The sequence below is a fragment of the Hypanus sabinus genome, chromosome 20 (assembly GCF_030144855.1).
Source record: "Hypanus sabinus isolate sHypSab1 chromosome 20, sHypSab1.hap1, whole genome shotgun sequence".
In the NCBI taxonomy this organism is placed as follows: Eukaryota; Metazoa; Chordata; class Chondrichthyes; order Myliobatiformes; family Dasyatidae; genus Hypanus; species Hypanus sabinus.
Window position 1 is genome coordinate 22,528,387 of NC_082725.1, and position 14,878 is coordinate 22,543,264.

General features: G+C 39.8%; 1 protein-coding gene across 1 annotated transcript in view; it reads left to right on the plus strand.

Moving 5' to 3' along the window:
* drosha (drosha ribonuclease III) overlaps positions 1–13,974 on the plus strand; it is a 177,703-nt gene extending 163,729 nt beyond the window's left edge. Inside the window, exon 32 of the mRNA XM_059945237.1 lies at positions 13,028–13,974. Coding sequence (XP_059801220.1) covers positions 13,028–13,158 — 131 coding nt within the window. The 3' untranslated portion in view covers positions 13,159–13,974. The remainder of the gene's footprint in view (positions 1–13,027) is intronic.
* Positions 13,975–14,878: the final 904 nt, after the last annotated feature.

Sequence of the window (14,878 nt, forward strand, 5' to 3'; positions counted from 1 at the left end):
AGAAGTTTCAAACTCCCGGGAGTGCACTTCTCACGCAAGCTCTCATGGTCCCAGAACACACAATACAAGAAAGCTCACCAATACCTCAGCTTTCTAAGGAGGCTGAAGAGATCTGGATAATGCACATCTATACTCATGTCATTTTACAGAGAACATCCTAACAAACTGCATTGCAGTGGATGGGAAGGCTCTACAGCGAGTAACCATTTCTGCCCAACATATCACTGGTACCGGTCTATCCTTCATCAGGGTGCCAGAGGAAGGCCAGTGGAGCAACCCACCCACCCTGCTCATGGCCTTTTTGTCCCGCTGCCATCAGGAGAGGCGATCGAGCATCCTCACGGGGAATACCAGATTCAAGAACAGTCACTTTCCACAAGCAATCAGGCTGATCAAAACCATAATCCACTCACCCCTCCCTCCATATCCCAACCACCACTACTTTATCATTTCCTGTCAGTCATCTTATGTACAGGCACTCCCGTGCTGAGCGTCGCTTTATAGACATCCAATCAATCTGAGTATAGAAGCTATCATAAGTATTTCTATTTATTTGTTTGTTTTATTTTTGTGCTCTTTATCTTTTTTTTTGTGCTGCATCAGATCCAGAGCAGCAATAATTTTCATTCTCCGTTATAGTTATGTGCTGGAAATAACATTAGGTAATCTTGTACCCTGAATTTTGTTAAATGGCAGGCAGGCTTGAGAGGCCCAATGACCGTTTCTGGTCCTGTGGGTTCTCCCAGGGTTACGACTGGCTCCACTTGTGTGAGGTGTTCATAACCCAAATAGTTCACAAGTCAGAAATGGGACTGCGAACCAAGTTCCCAGGCAGCAGAAGAGTCCTGTGGCTCTGTAGCAAGTTCATACTTCTGGCTCTCCCAACACTCGTTCGTATCTATGGGATATATGTAAATCAGATATTTGTAAGCTGAGGAGGAAATTGTCAAACAGAGCACTTAGGTTTCAATGGCATTTAGGATTGTTCTACCGTGGTCACCTATATCTACTGAGCATTTCTTTTAAGATCGTTTGAATATTTCTTTCAGATGTTGTCTTCCTTCTCCATGGCTAATGTCACAGTGGAGAACCTGCTGTATCATTTCAATTGCCTCAGGTTATAAAGTCCTACTTTTAAACATCCTTTTATTTATTCACTTATGGGATGTGGACGTCATCAGCTAAGCTAGCATTTATTGTGCGTCCCTAGTTGCCCTGGAGAAGGTGGTGATGAGCTGCCTTCTTGAACCGCTGTAGTCCCTGAGGTGTAGGGACACCCAGAGTGATGTTAGGGAGGGAATTCCATGATTTTGACCCTGCGACAATGAAGGAACAGCAATACGTTTCCGAGTCAGGATGGTGAGGGATCTTTCCAAGTGGTGGTGTTCCCAGGTATCTGCTGTTCTTGTCCTTCTAGATGGTAGTGGTTGTGGGTATGGAAGCTGCTGCCTTAGGAACTTTGGTGTGTTGTTGCACTGCATCCTGTAGATAGTATACATTACTGCAACTGCTCATTGACGGTGGAGGGATTGGATGCTTGTGGAAGGGGTACCAATCAAATGTGCTGCCTTCTACTGGATGGTGTCAAGCTTCTTGAGTGTTGATGGAGTGCTCTCATCCAGGCGAGTGGCAAGTATTCCATTACACTCTTGACCTGAGCCTTGTAGATGGTGGACAGACTTTGGGGAGTCAGGAGGTGAGTTACACCCCACAGGATTCTAGACCAGTTGAGTTTCCTGTTAATGGTAACCGCCAGGATGTTGATAGTATGGGGATTCAGTGATGGTGATGCGACTGAATGTCAGGGGACAATGGTTAGAGCCTGTCTTGTTGGAGATGGTCATTGCTTGGCGCTTCCGTAGTTCGAATGTTACGTGCCACTTGTCAGCTGAAGCCTGGGTATTGTCCTGCAATTATGGTGACTGAGCCTAGGCTGTGTGTAGTCCATCCTCCGAAGTCTCCATTGGCAGATCAGACAGAGGAGGACACAAACTTCAACTAAGGATTGTCTGTGGCCTGGACAATTCAGTAGTTGTTACTGTGATTGAATGACCTTTCAGGATCAGCTTGTGCTATTTGCATTTCCTGTGACTCCCAGATCAGATTACTGAGTTATATCAGATTCTGTCAGTAATTCATTGAGGAGGGGATTTTCAAATCAAAGGATCATCGCTGGTGAATTTTCTTGCAGATAAACCTTTGCCTCGATTCATAATAATTTCATAATTTTAACAGTTTAGCCTTCTTTTAAACACTTTCATTGAGCCAAAGTTTACCACTGAAGAGTCTTTAGTGTTTTCAATTAAAAAAAATGTTTTCTCCATTTAATGATACATAAGTATGCCACGCTTTTGGTTTTATGATCTAATTTGTTTTAAGTGATAAAAGTGTTTTTATTATGATCCAGTTGCAACACACTAACAAGCAACAGTAAACCACTGCCAGCTGCTCATTACTAAACACAATATAAAACTTGAGATGAGGTGGAGGTGTGGGTGAATATACAGATTAAAATATTTGTTTATTTGTTAATATAAAAATATTGTGTACCACGTTGTTTACAATCTGCAAGGTTACGAACTGAGGGATTGAGGCAAGTAGATGTATTAATAGATTTCTCAGTGGAATTGGGTAAATGCATGAAGGGGATCAATTGCAGGATTTTGTGAAAGAGCACATTAGCTGGGACTAAATGGATAACTCAACTAAACTGAAAACACAAACGTACCTGAGGAAACAAAGGAAAAGGGGTTGGCCATTTATTCCCTTGACTTTGTTTGCCAATTCACTCAGCTCAATGTCAATCTCTGTACTCATTCTTGGCTTGATGTCATCTTGATGCAATTGGCTGACATTAAAAGTTTATCAACCTCTTTACACAACATTCAGTAGTAACATTCAGTCTACTACTGTACCTTCCCCATCTGATTGCCTTCTCTGTATTTTTTTTATATTTTGCCTTCCCCTTTCTTGACAAGTCAGTCAGCAGAAATTCTTACTTTTTCTACCCATGCTGACGGAATGAAGATGTGAAGGGAACAATTTTATGCAGAGTGGTTTTAAACTGGAGCTCATTCTTTGAAGGGTGTGGAAACAGAGTCACCAAATCTTTTAAAATAAAAAAAATGGTACAGGCATTTTGGAAAAAAAAACTTTTATAGTACATGGAAAGAATGGGGAAAAGTCAGTGTCCAAATTGCTCCACAAATTGGCTGCATGGAGGCTGAAAGGCCTCCTTCTGTGCCATAATGTTGGATGACACAGCAAAGCAGCTGGAACTGTTGCCTCAGTGAGACCAGGGCTTAGTCCTGACCTTGGATGCTGTCTAATTGGTGTTCACATATTCTCCCAGTGACTGTGGCATTCTTCAGGTGCTGTGGTTTCCTCGCACGTTGTAAAAATGTCCATGTTGGTCGGCTTAACAGGACCTGTAGCTGAGTGTTACAATCTGTGTGGACTTATTGAGAATGTGGGGAGAATAAAACAGGATTCATGGAGGATTTGTGTGAGTGGGTTGTTGATAGCACAGACAGTGGGCTGAAGGTCCTTTTTTGCTCTGTAGCTCTCTCAACAATTCTGTGAAGCCCAGTTACATACAATCCAAAAAGTTGTGTAACAAACATTGCAGAATAACTTAAGCAGAGAGATATTGAATTTTGAAATCCAGTGTTTGCATAGGGAAAAAAAAGGGAAAGCAGGAGCAAATGTCTCTAAAGCTAACTACAAAAACAGAAACTTCTGAAGACTCTAAGTGAAGTCCAGAAGCTATGACACATCAATAAAGTGCAAAAAGCAACGACCCAATCTTTTATCTCCAGAGCAATAAAGTAGAAAAATAGATAAAGTTTGCCAATTCTGCATTAAACCCTAAGGTCTGCACATGGCTCTCTTCACCTTATTTTACACATAGAGGGAAGAGAGAGAGAATCTGGAAAATATTTGAAATGATAATAGGACAGCGAGATTTTACCAATCTGCAAAATATGTTTAGGTTGAGTGTTTTATGTTTTAAAAGGGCTGAGTAGTGATCAAACACTGGTCTTCAAAATTATGAAAATTTTCCTCGAACACAGTGTTTCTCCAGCATTGAGGCCCAAATTGCACTTAGTTCTGATGCCTGGGCCACCTCATGCATATGTTTGACACTAACTTTGCAGAACAGACACTGCATATACCAAGTTTTGTCAGAGCAAGAGTTTACCATATGGACAGAGGAAAAATATTCAAGAATGCTTCCAAAGTCTTCTTTAGAGGGTGTAACAACTCTACTGACTCCTTGGACCATTTTCTTAGACAAACTAACCTGGCATAAGTGTCATAAATGACGTTACCGCAATTCCTCCCCTCTCCACCTAACCCCCGTAGGCCACTAGACCCACGTGCACTGGAGTCTTCTGGTCCCACATTAGCCATTAATCACCTCGGAACTGGGAGATAAGCAAGTCATCCTTAATCTCAAATGGCTGCCTAAGAAGGAGAAGCACTTACTTCAGAGCAGTCTATAGATAAGTTGAGAAGGGTTCCTTTAAATACAGTAAAGGCCATTTATATTAAAAACTTTCACTTATCAATGACCCTGTTAACTTTTTCATTCATGGATTATTCGTTTGTCATTAGATAAATATTTGTTGTTGCAGTGGCTTCCTTTACATATTTATCATCTCCTTTTTGTGTGTATGACAAATTGAAAGCGACAGTGTGCATGAGATGAGAATAATTGTTTCATTCTTGCATGCTGAATTCAGTCTTCCCTTCTCTTCTGTCGCCACCCCCGTTTCTCCACTGCATTCTCAATGAACCAATTTGCAGTAACGTTACAATTAAGTAAATTAATTGCTCATTGTTCAGTGAGTGCTGCTGTGATTTTGTGACGATTTCAATTACGTTGCCTATTTAGTGCAAGATTGAACATTGCAATCTGCAAAGGGAAGATGGTAATGTGTTTGTGTGTATCTGCGGAGATATATTTGAACAGGTAACCAACAATAGGTGGAAATTAAGTGTGTTGCTAATGAAATTACAGTCATAAAATATTCATGAGTACAAACATTTGGATTTTAAAACTAAAGGGAACTAGCAATAAAGCACTACCCTTTAATAAACTATGCAGCAATACAAAAATGACACTTGAATCGCATAATTTTACAGCCGTGCATTGGAGTGATTAGCATATCCACGAATAGATTCAGTTCAGTGAAGCCTTTTATAAAAGCTCAATGTAAAAATCAAATTTAAAAAAAATAATTTAAATTAAAATAAATTTTCTGCATGTTGCGGCTACTGATATTTTTCAGGTATTTACAATGACAAAAGCCTTTGATACTTTGTGTTTTAATCATCCCAAAGTGCCACCATTATTCTCTTCTACCTATTGGGCAGCCCCACAGGATTGAGACTAACATGCTTCAATTCTGTTTTGTGGGTCTGAGGTGCCTAATGAAGCCAAAATAGAAATAATGAATTTAAATTTTTTTTAAAAATTACTAAGATAGAGGGAGGAGTAAGCCCCTCCAGCAATCACTGTTCTGACTTTGTGTCAGGACCATTTAGAATGTCCAATTAACCTACCAAGCAGTACATCTTTGGACAGTGGGAGGAAACCGGAGGAAGCCCACGCGGTCACAAGGAGAATATACAAATTCCGTACATGCAGCAGCAGGAATTGAACCTGTACTATCGTGTTGAATTCTTCTACATATGAGGCAGGTGGAGCCAGGAGCAATGGGTACACAGATGGGCAGCCTGCGGGGCGCTATGCCGTAGCTCCCTGTGCTCCTGATGCATGGGTTGAAGGTTTGCAATTGCAGCCCAAAGCCTTTATCTCTAACTGATCATATGGAAACAACAGCTGAAACACATGGTCTACAGAAACGAACTTCAATGATTTCAAACCCTCTAAATGTGTGTTTTGAGGAAACAAGAGGTGAATTGTTTCACCTTAGTCAAACAATATTTACCCCTCTACTTAATCAAGCCTACCACAGACTTGATTACTAAGCTGTAAGATCTCAGAAAGCTTTGCACAAAAGCAAAATACTGCAATTGGTGGAAATCTGAAAGGGAAAGAAAAACAAGTGGAAAAACTCAACAGTTCACACTACAGTTGCAGTGGGTGAATTGCCTTTTATCTGACAGGATTGGGTAATATTATTAGTTTTGTATGCTGAACTAGGACAAAATGCCAGACTATCAATCTTGGCGTCTAATATTATTCATCTTACTCAAGTCTGTTTCTTGAAATTGAAGTTTTCAGGAATCAATATTTCATACAATTTTGCATTGTAGGCAGGCTATGTTGGCAACAGATGTGTGACAACACTTGCAAACTGCCTCCAGTACATCCCTATGTGTGCTGGTTGTTAATGCAAATGATGCATATTCACTTTATGTTTCAGTATACATGTGATAAATAAATCTGATTATAACATGGGATTATTTCTATCTCAAGTCCCATTTCTGATAAGCTCACAGTTAATGTTGAAAACATTAACTGTGAAATCCTTCCAACCTTGATTGAGTTCTTGCTAGTTTTACCTATTAATGTTAGCCATGCCTTCCAAGATTATCTGCCTGCATTATGAGAGTAGATGAACAAGGAGAGGTTGCCTACTCTCAAGTCCATTGCACTGTTCTGTGAAATCACAATTCTATCTAAATGCCTTATCTCTGAATTGTCTATTTATTTCACTATTTTAAAGAATTAGGGTTAATTTTCTGTCACTAAAATCTTTATGAGGATAAGCAGTCTGTGAGCTGCTCTTAATGTCTTCTCCGTTTTACTGTGAAGATGGTTTTGGGTAGCATTATTTTGGCAAAGAGGAATTGAACAAGTTTATCTTATTCTGATCAATCTTTGTACTTAAATGGAATTCACTTTCTGATCCAGTAATAATGTATTGTTCCTGTAATATCTGAAACGCTTTGGAATATTATCAGACTTGATAAAGAACTATCTCTTATGCACTTCATTTCCTTCCAAGCATGTATGCGAAATCTGAATCCTGTTGCTTGGCTTGATAATTATGTGGAAGAGCCCTTCACATCTCTTTCAGGATGCCTTAAAGCTCTCTATTCTGAAAGTAAATTAATTTTCTATTAATCTCAATGGAACAGAAGGAATATTGCAGCCAATTTATATAGAGCAAGTTCCCACATCAAATTACAATTTGTTTATCATGAAATCATCTGTTTTTGTTTAGAAATGCCGATGGGGGCAATTAGTTGAGTATAAGTTATGCTCTTTTTTGATGTACAGTGGATTTTGGTTAATGGAACACAACGAGACCAGTACGTTTTGGCCCAATTAAGTAGCTGCCCCATTAGCTGAAGTTTCATGAAAGTAGTTAAAAAGCTATAAAAAAATTTTAAAAATACAAACTGTCATTTAACTGAGTTAAATTATGTCTTTAAATTAAATACAGAACAAATTAGAACATTATCAATGCTACTACAGTACTACTAAAATTAAGTATTGGTTCCTAATAGTTGTTGACAGAGGAATTCATCCAGTGTATGTTTCTGTGTCATTTTGTTTCTGGATGAACAAAATCAACACAGACACCTATTGCACACAATGCTGTTGTAGATTGCATCCTCCAAATCTTCATTTTCATTGTAGCATTCAGGATGATCGTTGGTACCTTCAAATTCCTCATAGTTCTTAACTTGTTGAAGTAGTGAAATCATTTCAATTTCTGGCATCTCCAAGCCAGAATGCTTGAAACTGCAGTGAACAAAACAGTTCTGAATTGTCCTTTCAACTGTCGGTGACAAAAATCACTTTTTTTTTTAATACAAAACCAAGCAACTGACGCTACTTCAAAACTTGGCTGTAAGCATGTTGTAGTATCTAACAGCCACACATGTAGATGTGACTTAGGCTAGTTAGAAACGGTTCAGCAACAGTCACCTGTCCCAATTAATTAAAGGGAAACCTGGCCAGTTTCTCAATTAGTTTTTGTTCTTTAAATTGTCCCAAATAAGCAGCTACCCTGATTAGCTAATGCACAATGAACTCGAATCCACTGTTATATTTAAGAGAACAGGTCAGAGATTGGTTTCAGTGTTTCATCCAAAAGGTGGCATTTCCAACAGCCCCACTCAGTAATGCGTAACTTGCCAGCATAGATTTTTGTACCCTTGTTATGGGGTTGGAGCTTGAAATTAAAGATAAAAGCAGGAAATGCTACAATACTCTGCAAGTCAGACATGAAATTACTAACTTGACCCAGTGCTACTGAATCAGATACCTTTTAAAACTAAGCTTATTGATCCTTTATAGATGAATGGATTGGGGGCTTGTCTTTTGGTTGAAATATGGAAATAATGTCCACTAAATTGCTTTTAACTGACTGATGTGGGCCTCCCCTTCTTACATCTTACCAGTTCCCCCCCCCCCGACCCCCTTGCTTCCTTGAAAACCTGAATTATTTGCTGGACCACTCTACCAGTGCCTTCTCTGTGAACCTTAAGCGACCGGTTGTTAGGATGTCTTTGTCCCATTGCCTTTGTCTTTGAGCCCAATTCTGTCACAGCTTGATATCTTCAAATTCCAGTATAACTTCAAAACTATGTTATTAAAAGAAACTGCAACAGGATTCTCACAGCATCCTGTTCATCATGCCCTTGCGTGATGCAGTTTCATACTTTATTGGCACATCAGTTTAGAACAAAGAATCTTTTTTTGTTGAGTTTGTGGGTTGTCAGCACTTGCTGTTCCTGTAGGTCAGTCTTTGGAGGGTGTGCATCTAAAGCTATTCTGGGAATCTGGCATTCTCTAAACACCATAACAGAGCAGGAAAGTTTGCTATTTTGAACTTGAGTTTTTAGGTGATTTGCACATTGGATTGAGCTGAGGCTCCCACTTGCCGCTGGCAATCTTGGCACAGCTCTGTGTAACAGATTGAAGGAAGCCGAGCAGTGTAACATTCAACCAAATATATCTTTCAGCTCTCACTTTAAAAAAAAGTTCCTGGTATTTAAATCATTGAAAACACAAGGCGTACTGAAGGATCACACTGGGGTGAGCCACCTCGACTAAAAGCAAAGGCAAGACTCTATGGAGGGTGTAAATTTGAAATAAGCTCAGAAACTGCTGGAGACACTTGACAGCTCTGACAGAGTTAGAAAGAAAGATTATTATTATTATTGATCATGTGCATACAGTGAAATGCATAACTTGCGTCGACAATCAACACAGTCCAGTGATGTGCTGGGCGAAGACAATAAGTGTCACCATGCTTCTGGCATCAACATAGCATGCCCACAATTTACTAACCCTAACTTGTATAGTAGAGTTAGTGAAGTTAATAAATGGGTTTCCTCCCATTTTTGTAATTTGGGAGGAAATTGGAGCGCTGGAAGTAAACCCACACATTTACTGAGAGAACGTACAAACTCCTCAGACAGCAGTAGGAATTGAACTATGACCTTCCAGTCAGTGGCACTGTGAAGCATGACAATAATGACAGGAGTAAGCAAGCCAAGAGGGCCAAATGTAAATCACATTAGAGGGGAAGGCAGATTTCTCCAAGGTGGGCATTACTGGAGCAGGTTGATGTTTAATTCAGTACTGAAGCAAAAAAGCTGTGTATGTTCAAAAACAAACAAAAGGTGTGCTCCCTGTCATTTGCACGCTAATACATGTAGCTTCTACTTTATTTTCCTGTCATGAACCAATTTGTATTCTTGTACATTGAGACACTCTTGTCACTTTTTTTCTGTCTTGTGGTTGTCAAATAACTTATTTTTGCAGTCCCTTTTTAACATTCCTTGCTTTTTAACTAAAATTAAATAATATTTCAAATGTTTGAGTAAATAATAAGCTGTGTTAGGAGTGAACTAATTGTGGACATCTCCCAATAATTGGATCAGTAAATTTGTGGATGTCACCAAGACTGGAGGTGTAGTAGATGGTGAGGAAGGATGTCATGGCATGCAGAGGGATCTGCATCAGCTGGAATTCATTGCGAGGTTTTGCACTTCAGTAGAACCGACCAGCGTAGATCTTGCACAGTGAATGGTAGGACAGTGGTAGAACAAAGGTATCATTGAAAGTTGTGTCACAGGAAGACAGGGTCGTAAAGAAAGCTTTTGTCACATTGGCCTTCCTAGATCAATGTAAGAGTAAAGGAGTTGGGATGTTATGTTGAAGTTGTGTAAGATTTTAGTGTGGCCTAACTTGGAGTATTGTGTGCAGTTTTGGTCACCTACTTACAGGAAAGATGTACACAAGGTTGAAAAAAGTAGAGAAAATTTACAAGGGTGTTGCCAGATGTGGAGGACCTGAATTATAAGGAAAGATTGAATAGGTTCTTCAGAACATAGAAGATAGTGTTACGTATCCCGTAACTGGATCACTTACCAGCAAAGATAGAGAGGTCCGTTGAAGTCTGATGGTACTGTTTTTAAAAGTCTTTATTTATAAAGAGGCACAAAAATAAGGTTAATGCAAACATTCAGATAGTATACGTCATCAATACTCAATCTAAAGCGCGGGTATAGTAATAATTATCAATAAGAAAGAGCTCTATCGTTCTCTAGGGGGTAATATATTGTCCGATGGAAATATAAAAGTCTCTTAAGTTCATGCAGGCTTTCTGCCTTTGTGGGGGTGGGGGGGGGGCCGCTGAGTTTCACGTGTCGGAAAGAGAAAGAGATTTTTGGTGAGAAAAGAAACTTGCCATTCCTTTTGGCCGCAAACCGTTGAATCGGGAACGTTGGTTCCCCGTCGTTAGTTCGAAGTCCTTTTCGGTGTTATCAGCCACCCACTCCCCAGGCAAAGGAGAACGGAACGCACGTGGCTTTGAATGGCTTCCCGCTAGCACGGGAGCGCTGAGCGATGGTGTCCTTCTGGTGCGTCGCTGTGAGACTGCCCCCTGCAGCCTACCTTTTATCTGGACTTGCAGGGTTGTAGATGTCAATCAGGGTGGGGTGATGCAATCCCCCAGCCCACATTGCATGAGGGTGTGCACGTAGCCCAGCCCACGTTGACCTGAGAGCTGGCACGTAGTATAGGATCATAATCCACAAAGGTGTCTCCAAGAAACAATGGCCAAATCCATTGCTTTGTCCTGCTGAGGATTCTCTCTCATTTCCTGGGTCCAAGACCAAATAGCGATCTGGCGATTCTCGAAAAGGAGGGGGCTGGGATCATAACAATAGAGAGGAGATTTGATAGAGATATACAAAGTTATGAGTGGTATAGATAGTGAAAATGCAAGCAAGCTTTTCCCACTGAAGCTGAGTGGGACTACAACCAGAGGTCATGGTTTAAGGGTGAAAGGTGAGAAGTTTAAAGGGAACAAGAGGCGTTCCCTCAGAGCATTGTGAGAGTGTGGAATGAGCTGCCAGCACAAATGAGCTCAATTTCAACTTATCTTAAAAGTTTGGATAGGTACATGTATAGCAGAGTATTGAGAGCTGTGATCCTGGTGCAGGTCAATGGGAGTAGGCAGTTTAAATGGACTTGGTGAGTCAAAGTACCTTTTCCTGTGCTGTGACTGTATGAATACAGTCTCTGCAGTTATCTGTAATTTGAGTGGGAACCACCACTTTCCGGTGTCCAGGGATTCCCAACCTCTATTATGCCATGAACGAATACAGTTAAGCAAGCCTCAGGTTAGGAACCCTTGAGTGAAACTTTATTTATATTTATCAGACCTTGACAATTTCTGGATGTAGTTTCTGAACCCATTTTCAATTACTCTCTGGATTAACACAGTCTGATAGTTCAGACTGACCATTGGGTTCTGTGAGATTTCCACGTGGCATTCTCTGTGTGTACATTTCTGAGGACTGACAGCTTAAACAGCAAAGATGTATGCATATTTGGTCAGTGGTATGAAACAATTGCCCAGTGTTTGGCTCTCAGTTGCCTCACAATGTTTGTTTCCATGAACTTTAATAGGAAACCTTGAGGGAAAATGATGCCAATATTTGTACATGTACTAAGCATTGTGACAATATTATCTCTTTTCTATAAAGTCTTTTGATCTTACGAATTGGAAAGCTTGTTGGACCAAATATGCACACGTCCATGCATTGAAGAAAATAATTGTGTCATGGAAGAATTGTGTACAGTGAGGGCTAGAGAAAAGTGATCCAGTTTTTGAGGCTACCAAATCCAACTGATCACCAGGACATAAGACATTTCACGTAACCTTATTTCCGAAGATTTATTGGTAAAGTTTCATGAAAAGCCTTTTGCTAAATTAAAGCTCCTTAAAGTGAAGGGAGACTTGTGCAAGGGGCAAAAACAAGCAGGGTACATTTTTGTTGATTTATCCCCATATCTAAACTGTCCGTATGCGGAGTTCCAGAAGTTAATCAAAGAGTTAATGAGGAGCAGTATTTCACAGCCCTAAAACTTCCCAAAGCGTTTTATAGCCAATGACACACATGGAACGCTGGTGGAACTCAGCAGGCCCTGCTGAAGGGTCTCACCCCAAAATGTCGACTGTTCTAATCTTTTCCGTAGATACTACCTAGCCTGCTGAGTTCCTGCAGCAATTTTTGGATTTCCAGCATCCACAGATGTTCTTGTGTTGGTTATGGCAAGTGAAATGCCTATCAGTCTTGTAACAGCCGATTTTCAAACGATACGCTCGTACAAACAGTAATGTGATAAAATGACTAAATAAATTGTTTTTTAATGTTGCTTGATGGATAAATATTGGCCAAGACGCCAAGAAAAGATATTGTCATTTTGAATTGGCATCTTTTCACTACCTGACAAACAGAGCCTGAGTACAATGGCTTATCTGCAAGAGGGCACTGTTGACAGTGAAGCATCCCCTTTGTTCTACAGTGGAGTGGAGTGTCACCTTTGCTCTTCTGCATGGAACATGAAGCCCCAAGCTCTGACTTAGAAGCAGAAGTGTAACCAGTTAAGCCAAAGTTGGCACTCGTTCTCCCCTCCCCCTGTATTTCAAAGTGATTATCTTTTTTTTTCTTACAGTTTCAATGCAACATCCTTGAAATGCTGCAGGGTACAGTTCATTAATAAAATATTTCCTCCTTGCACCAGATAACTTTCCCCAGATGGCTCATCAGAAGCGCTTCATTGAGCGGAAATACAGACAGGAGTTGAGAGAAATGAGGCGGGAAAAAGAACGACAGGAGAAGGGTCCCACCGAGACTGAGGAAAGCAGAAAATAAACGAGGACATAAAAACCATGGCATATTTACCTTCTTAAACAACTGCAATTCCAGCCACATATGCCTTTGGGGACATAACCTATTTTTAATGTGAAAGTGAATGAGGAGCTGTGAAAGGCGTGTAACAAGACCAAGAGACGATATTCCATTCTTAGCTGTGAGATATGAAATCCATACATCTGCAGAGGAAGCATTGCAATGGGGAAGGCGGGTTTATAGTTTTCTGACAAGTCTCGTTTTAGTTTTAATTATTGCCTTTGAACCTTGCACATTCATCTTGTGATTTTAATTTCCAAAGCAGTTGAATGTTTTTGTTACTTGTTGCATTCATTACATTGATGCAAAAAAATGGTGGATTTTACCAGTAACTTGAACTCTATAATAACTTGCTAATAAAATACCTCACTGTTAACTAAAAGGCACCTCCATGTGCCATTACAGTTATGCCCTGATAAATGCATAATAGTTGCCAAAAGAATATTGTGCTTTGATCAAGGTCTCTTCAAACCTTTGATAAAATTATATATTGAATCTAAATCTTTTCACCATGTCCTGTTAAAACATTCAGTCCTACTTTGTATAAGCACAGATTGCCTAAGTACCACCTGAATTCTGCACATTTTACATTAGTAACACTATAAGGGGTGTTGCTTCATGTAATTAATATTTGACTGTCGCCTGAGTTCAATATGTGTACCAAGATCATTATGTGATTGAATCTGAACCTGGTATTGTTCAGTGTTACAGTACATTGCGGCAAGGAAGTGATACGTTAAACTGATGTGTTCTTTAATATAATTAAATTAATGCTTACAATTGCGCATAGTTTATGTCTCTTCGTAAAACTTAAGGCTTAGGATTCACCAGATAGATGATTTATTCAATGTTTACTGCATTGTGACTCTGCAACTTTGTGAAGGAATTTCAGATTCAGTGTATTTTTCTTTACAAACGATTTCACACAAGGCACTGCTCTTGCCTCCACACATGCAATTGTTTTTACACTATCTGTCTTTAATGATATTTCCTGTAAAATGTCTTCCACTCACACAATTAGATCTTCACCAAAACGTGATACTGACTTGTTACGTCTTAATAATCTGTATTGCTTTTTTTTGTAAAGCGATTCCAGAAACATTGGAAGAAGGAGGAGGATATTTATTCTTCAAGAGGACTGTCTATAAAGAGGATGGTAGTGTTTATTTATGGGTTTGTGAGTAAGAGATTAACATTGCAGACTTTGCTCCGGAGAGTCTTGATATTTTGAATTCTGAGCTGAAAATGAAGGGAGAGGGCAGTAGCATTTCAAATCAAAATTCTGATATGTGCTAAATGCATCCCCTCCTAACCTCCTGACTCTGAGTATGATAATTTGGCAATTAGTTGCGAATACTAACAGGCATCTGGCATGATTTTTATTTCAGCACAAAAATACAAGCATGTGTTTCAAGACACGTATTAAACATTCTGACATAGCTGGCATTTCAAACAAACAGGCTTTGCACATTAAGCAGCCAGGTCCAATTGGGGCCAGTTTCTTTTCAACGTCAGTGACTTCGCCACCTTGACTACATGTTATAGCTGTATGTTAGTTGGGGCGATCGTTGCGTATTGCACTCATATCCAGGTATTTCACCTGGATGAGGGACTGGCTGATTCAAAGAGAAATATGGAAGAGGAACCAACTTTTCTTTTTAATTTGCAGAATACAATTTGGTAA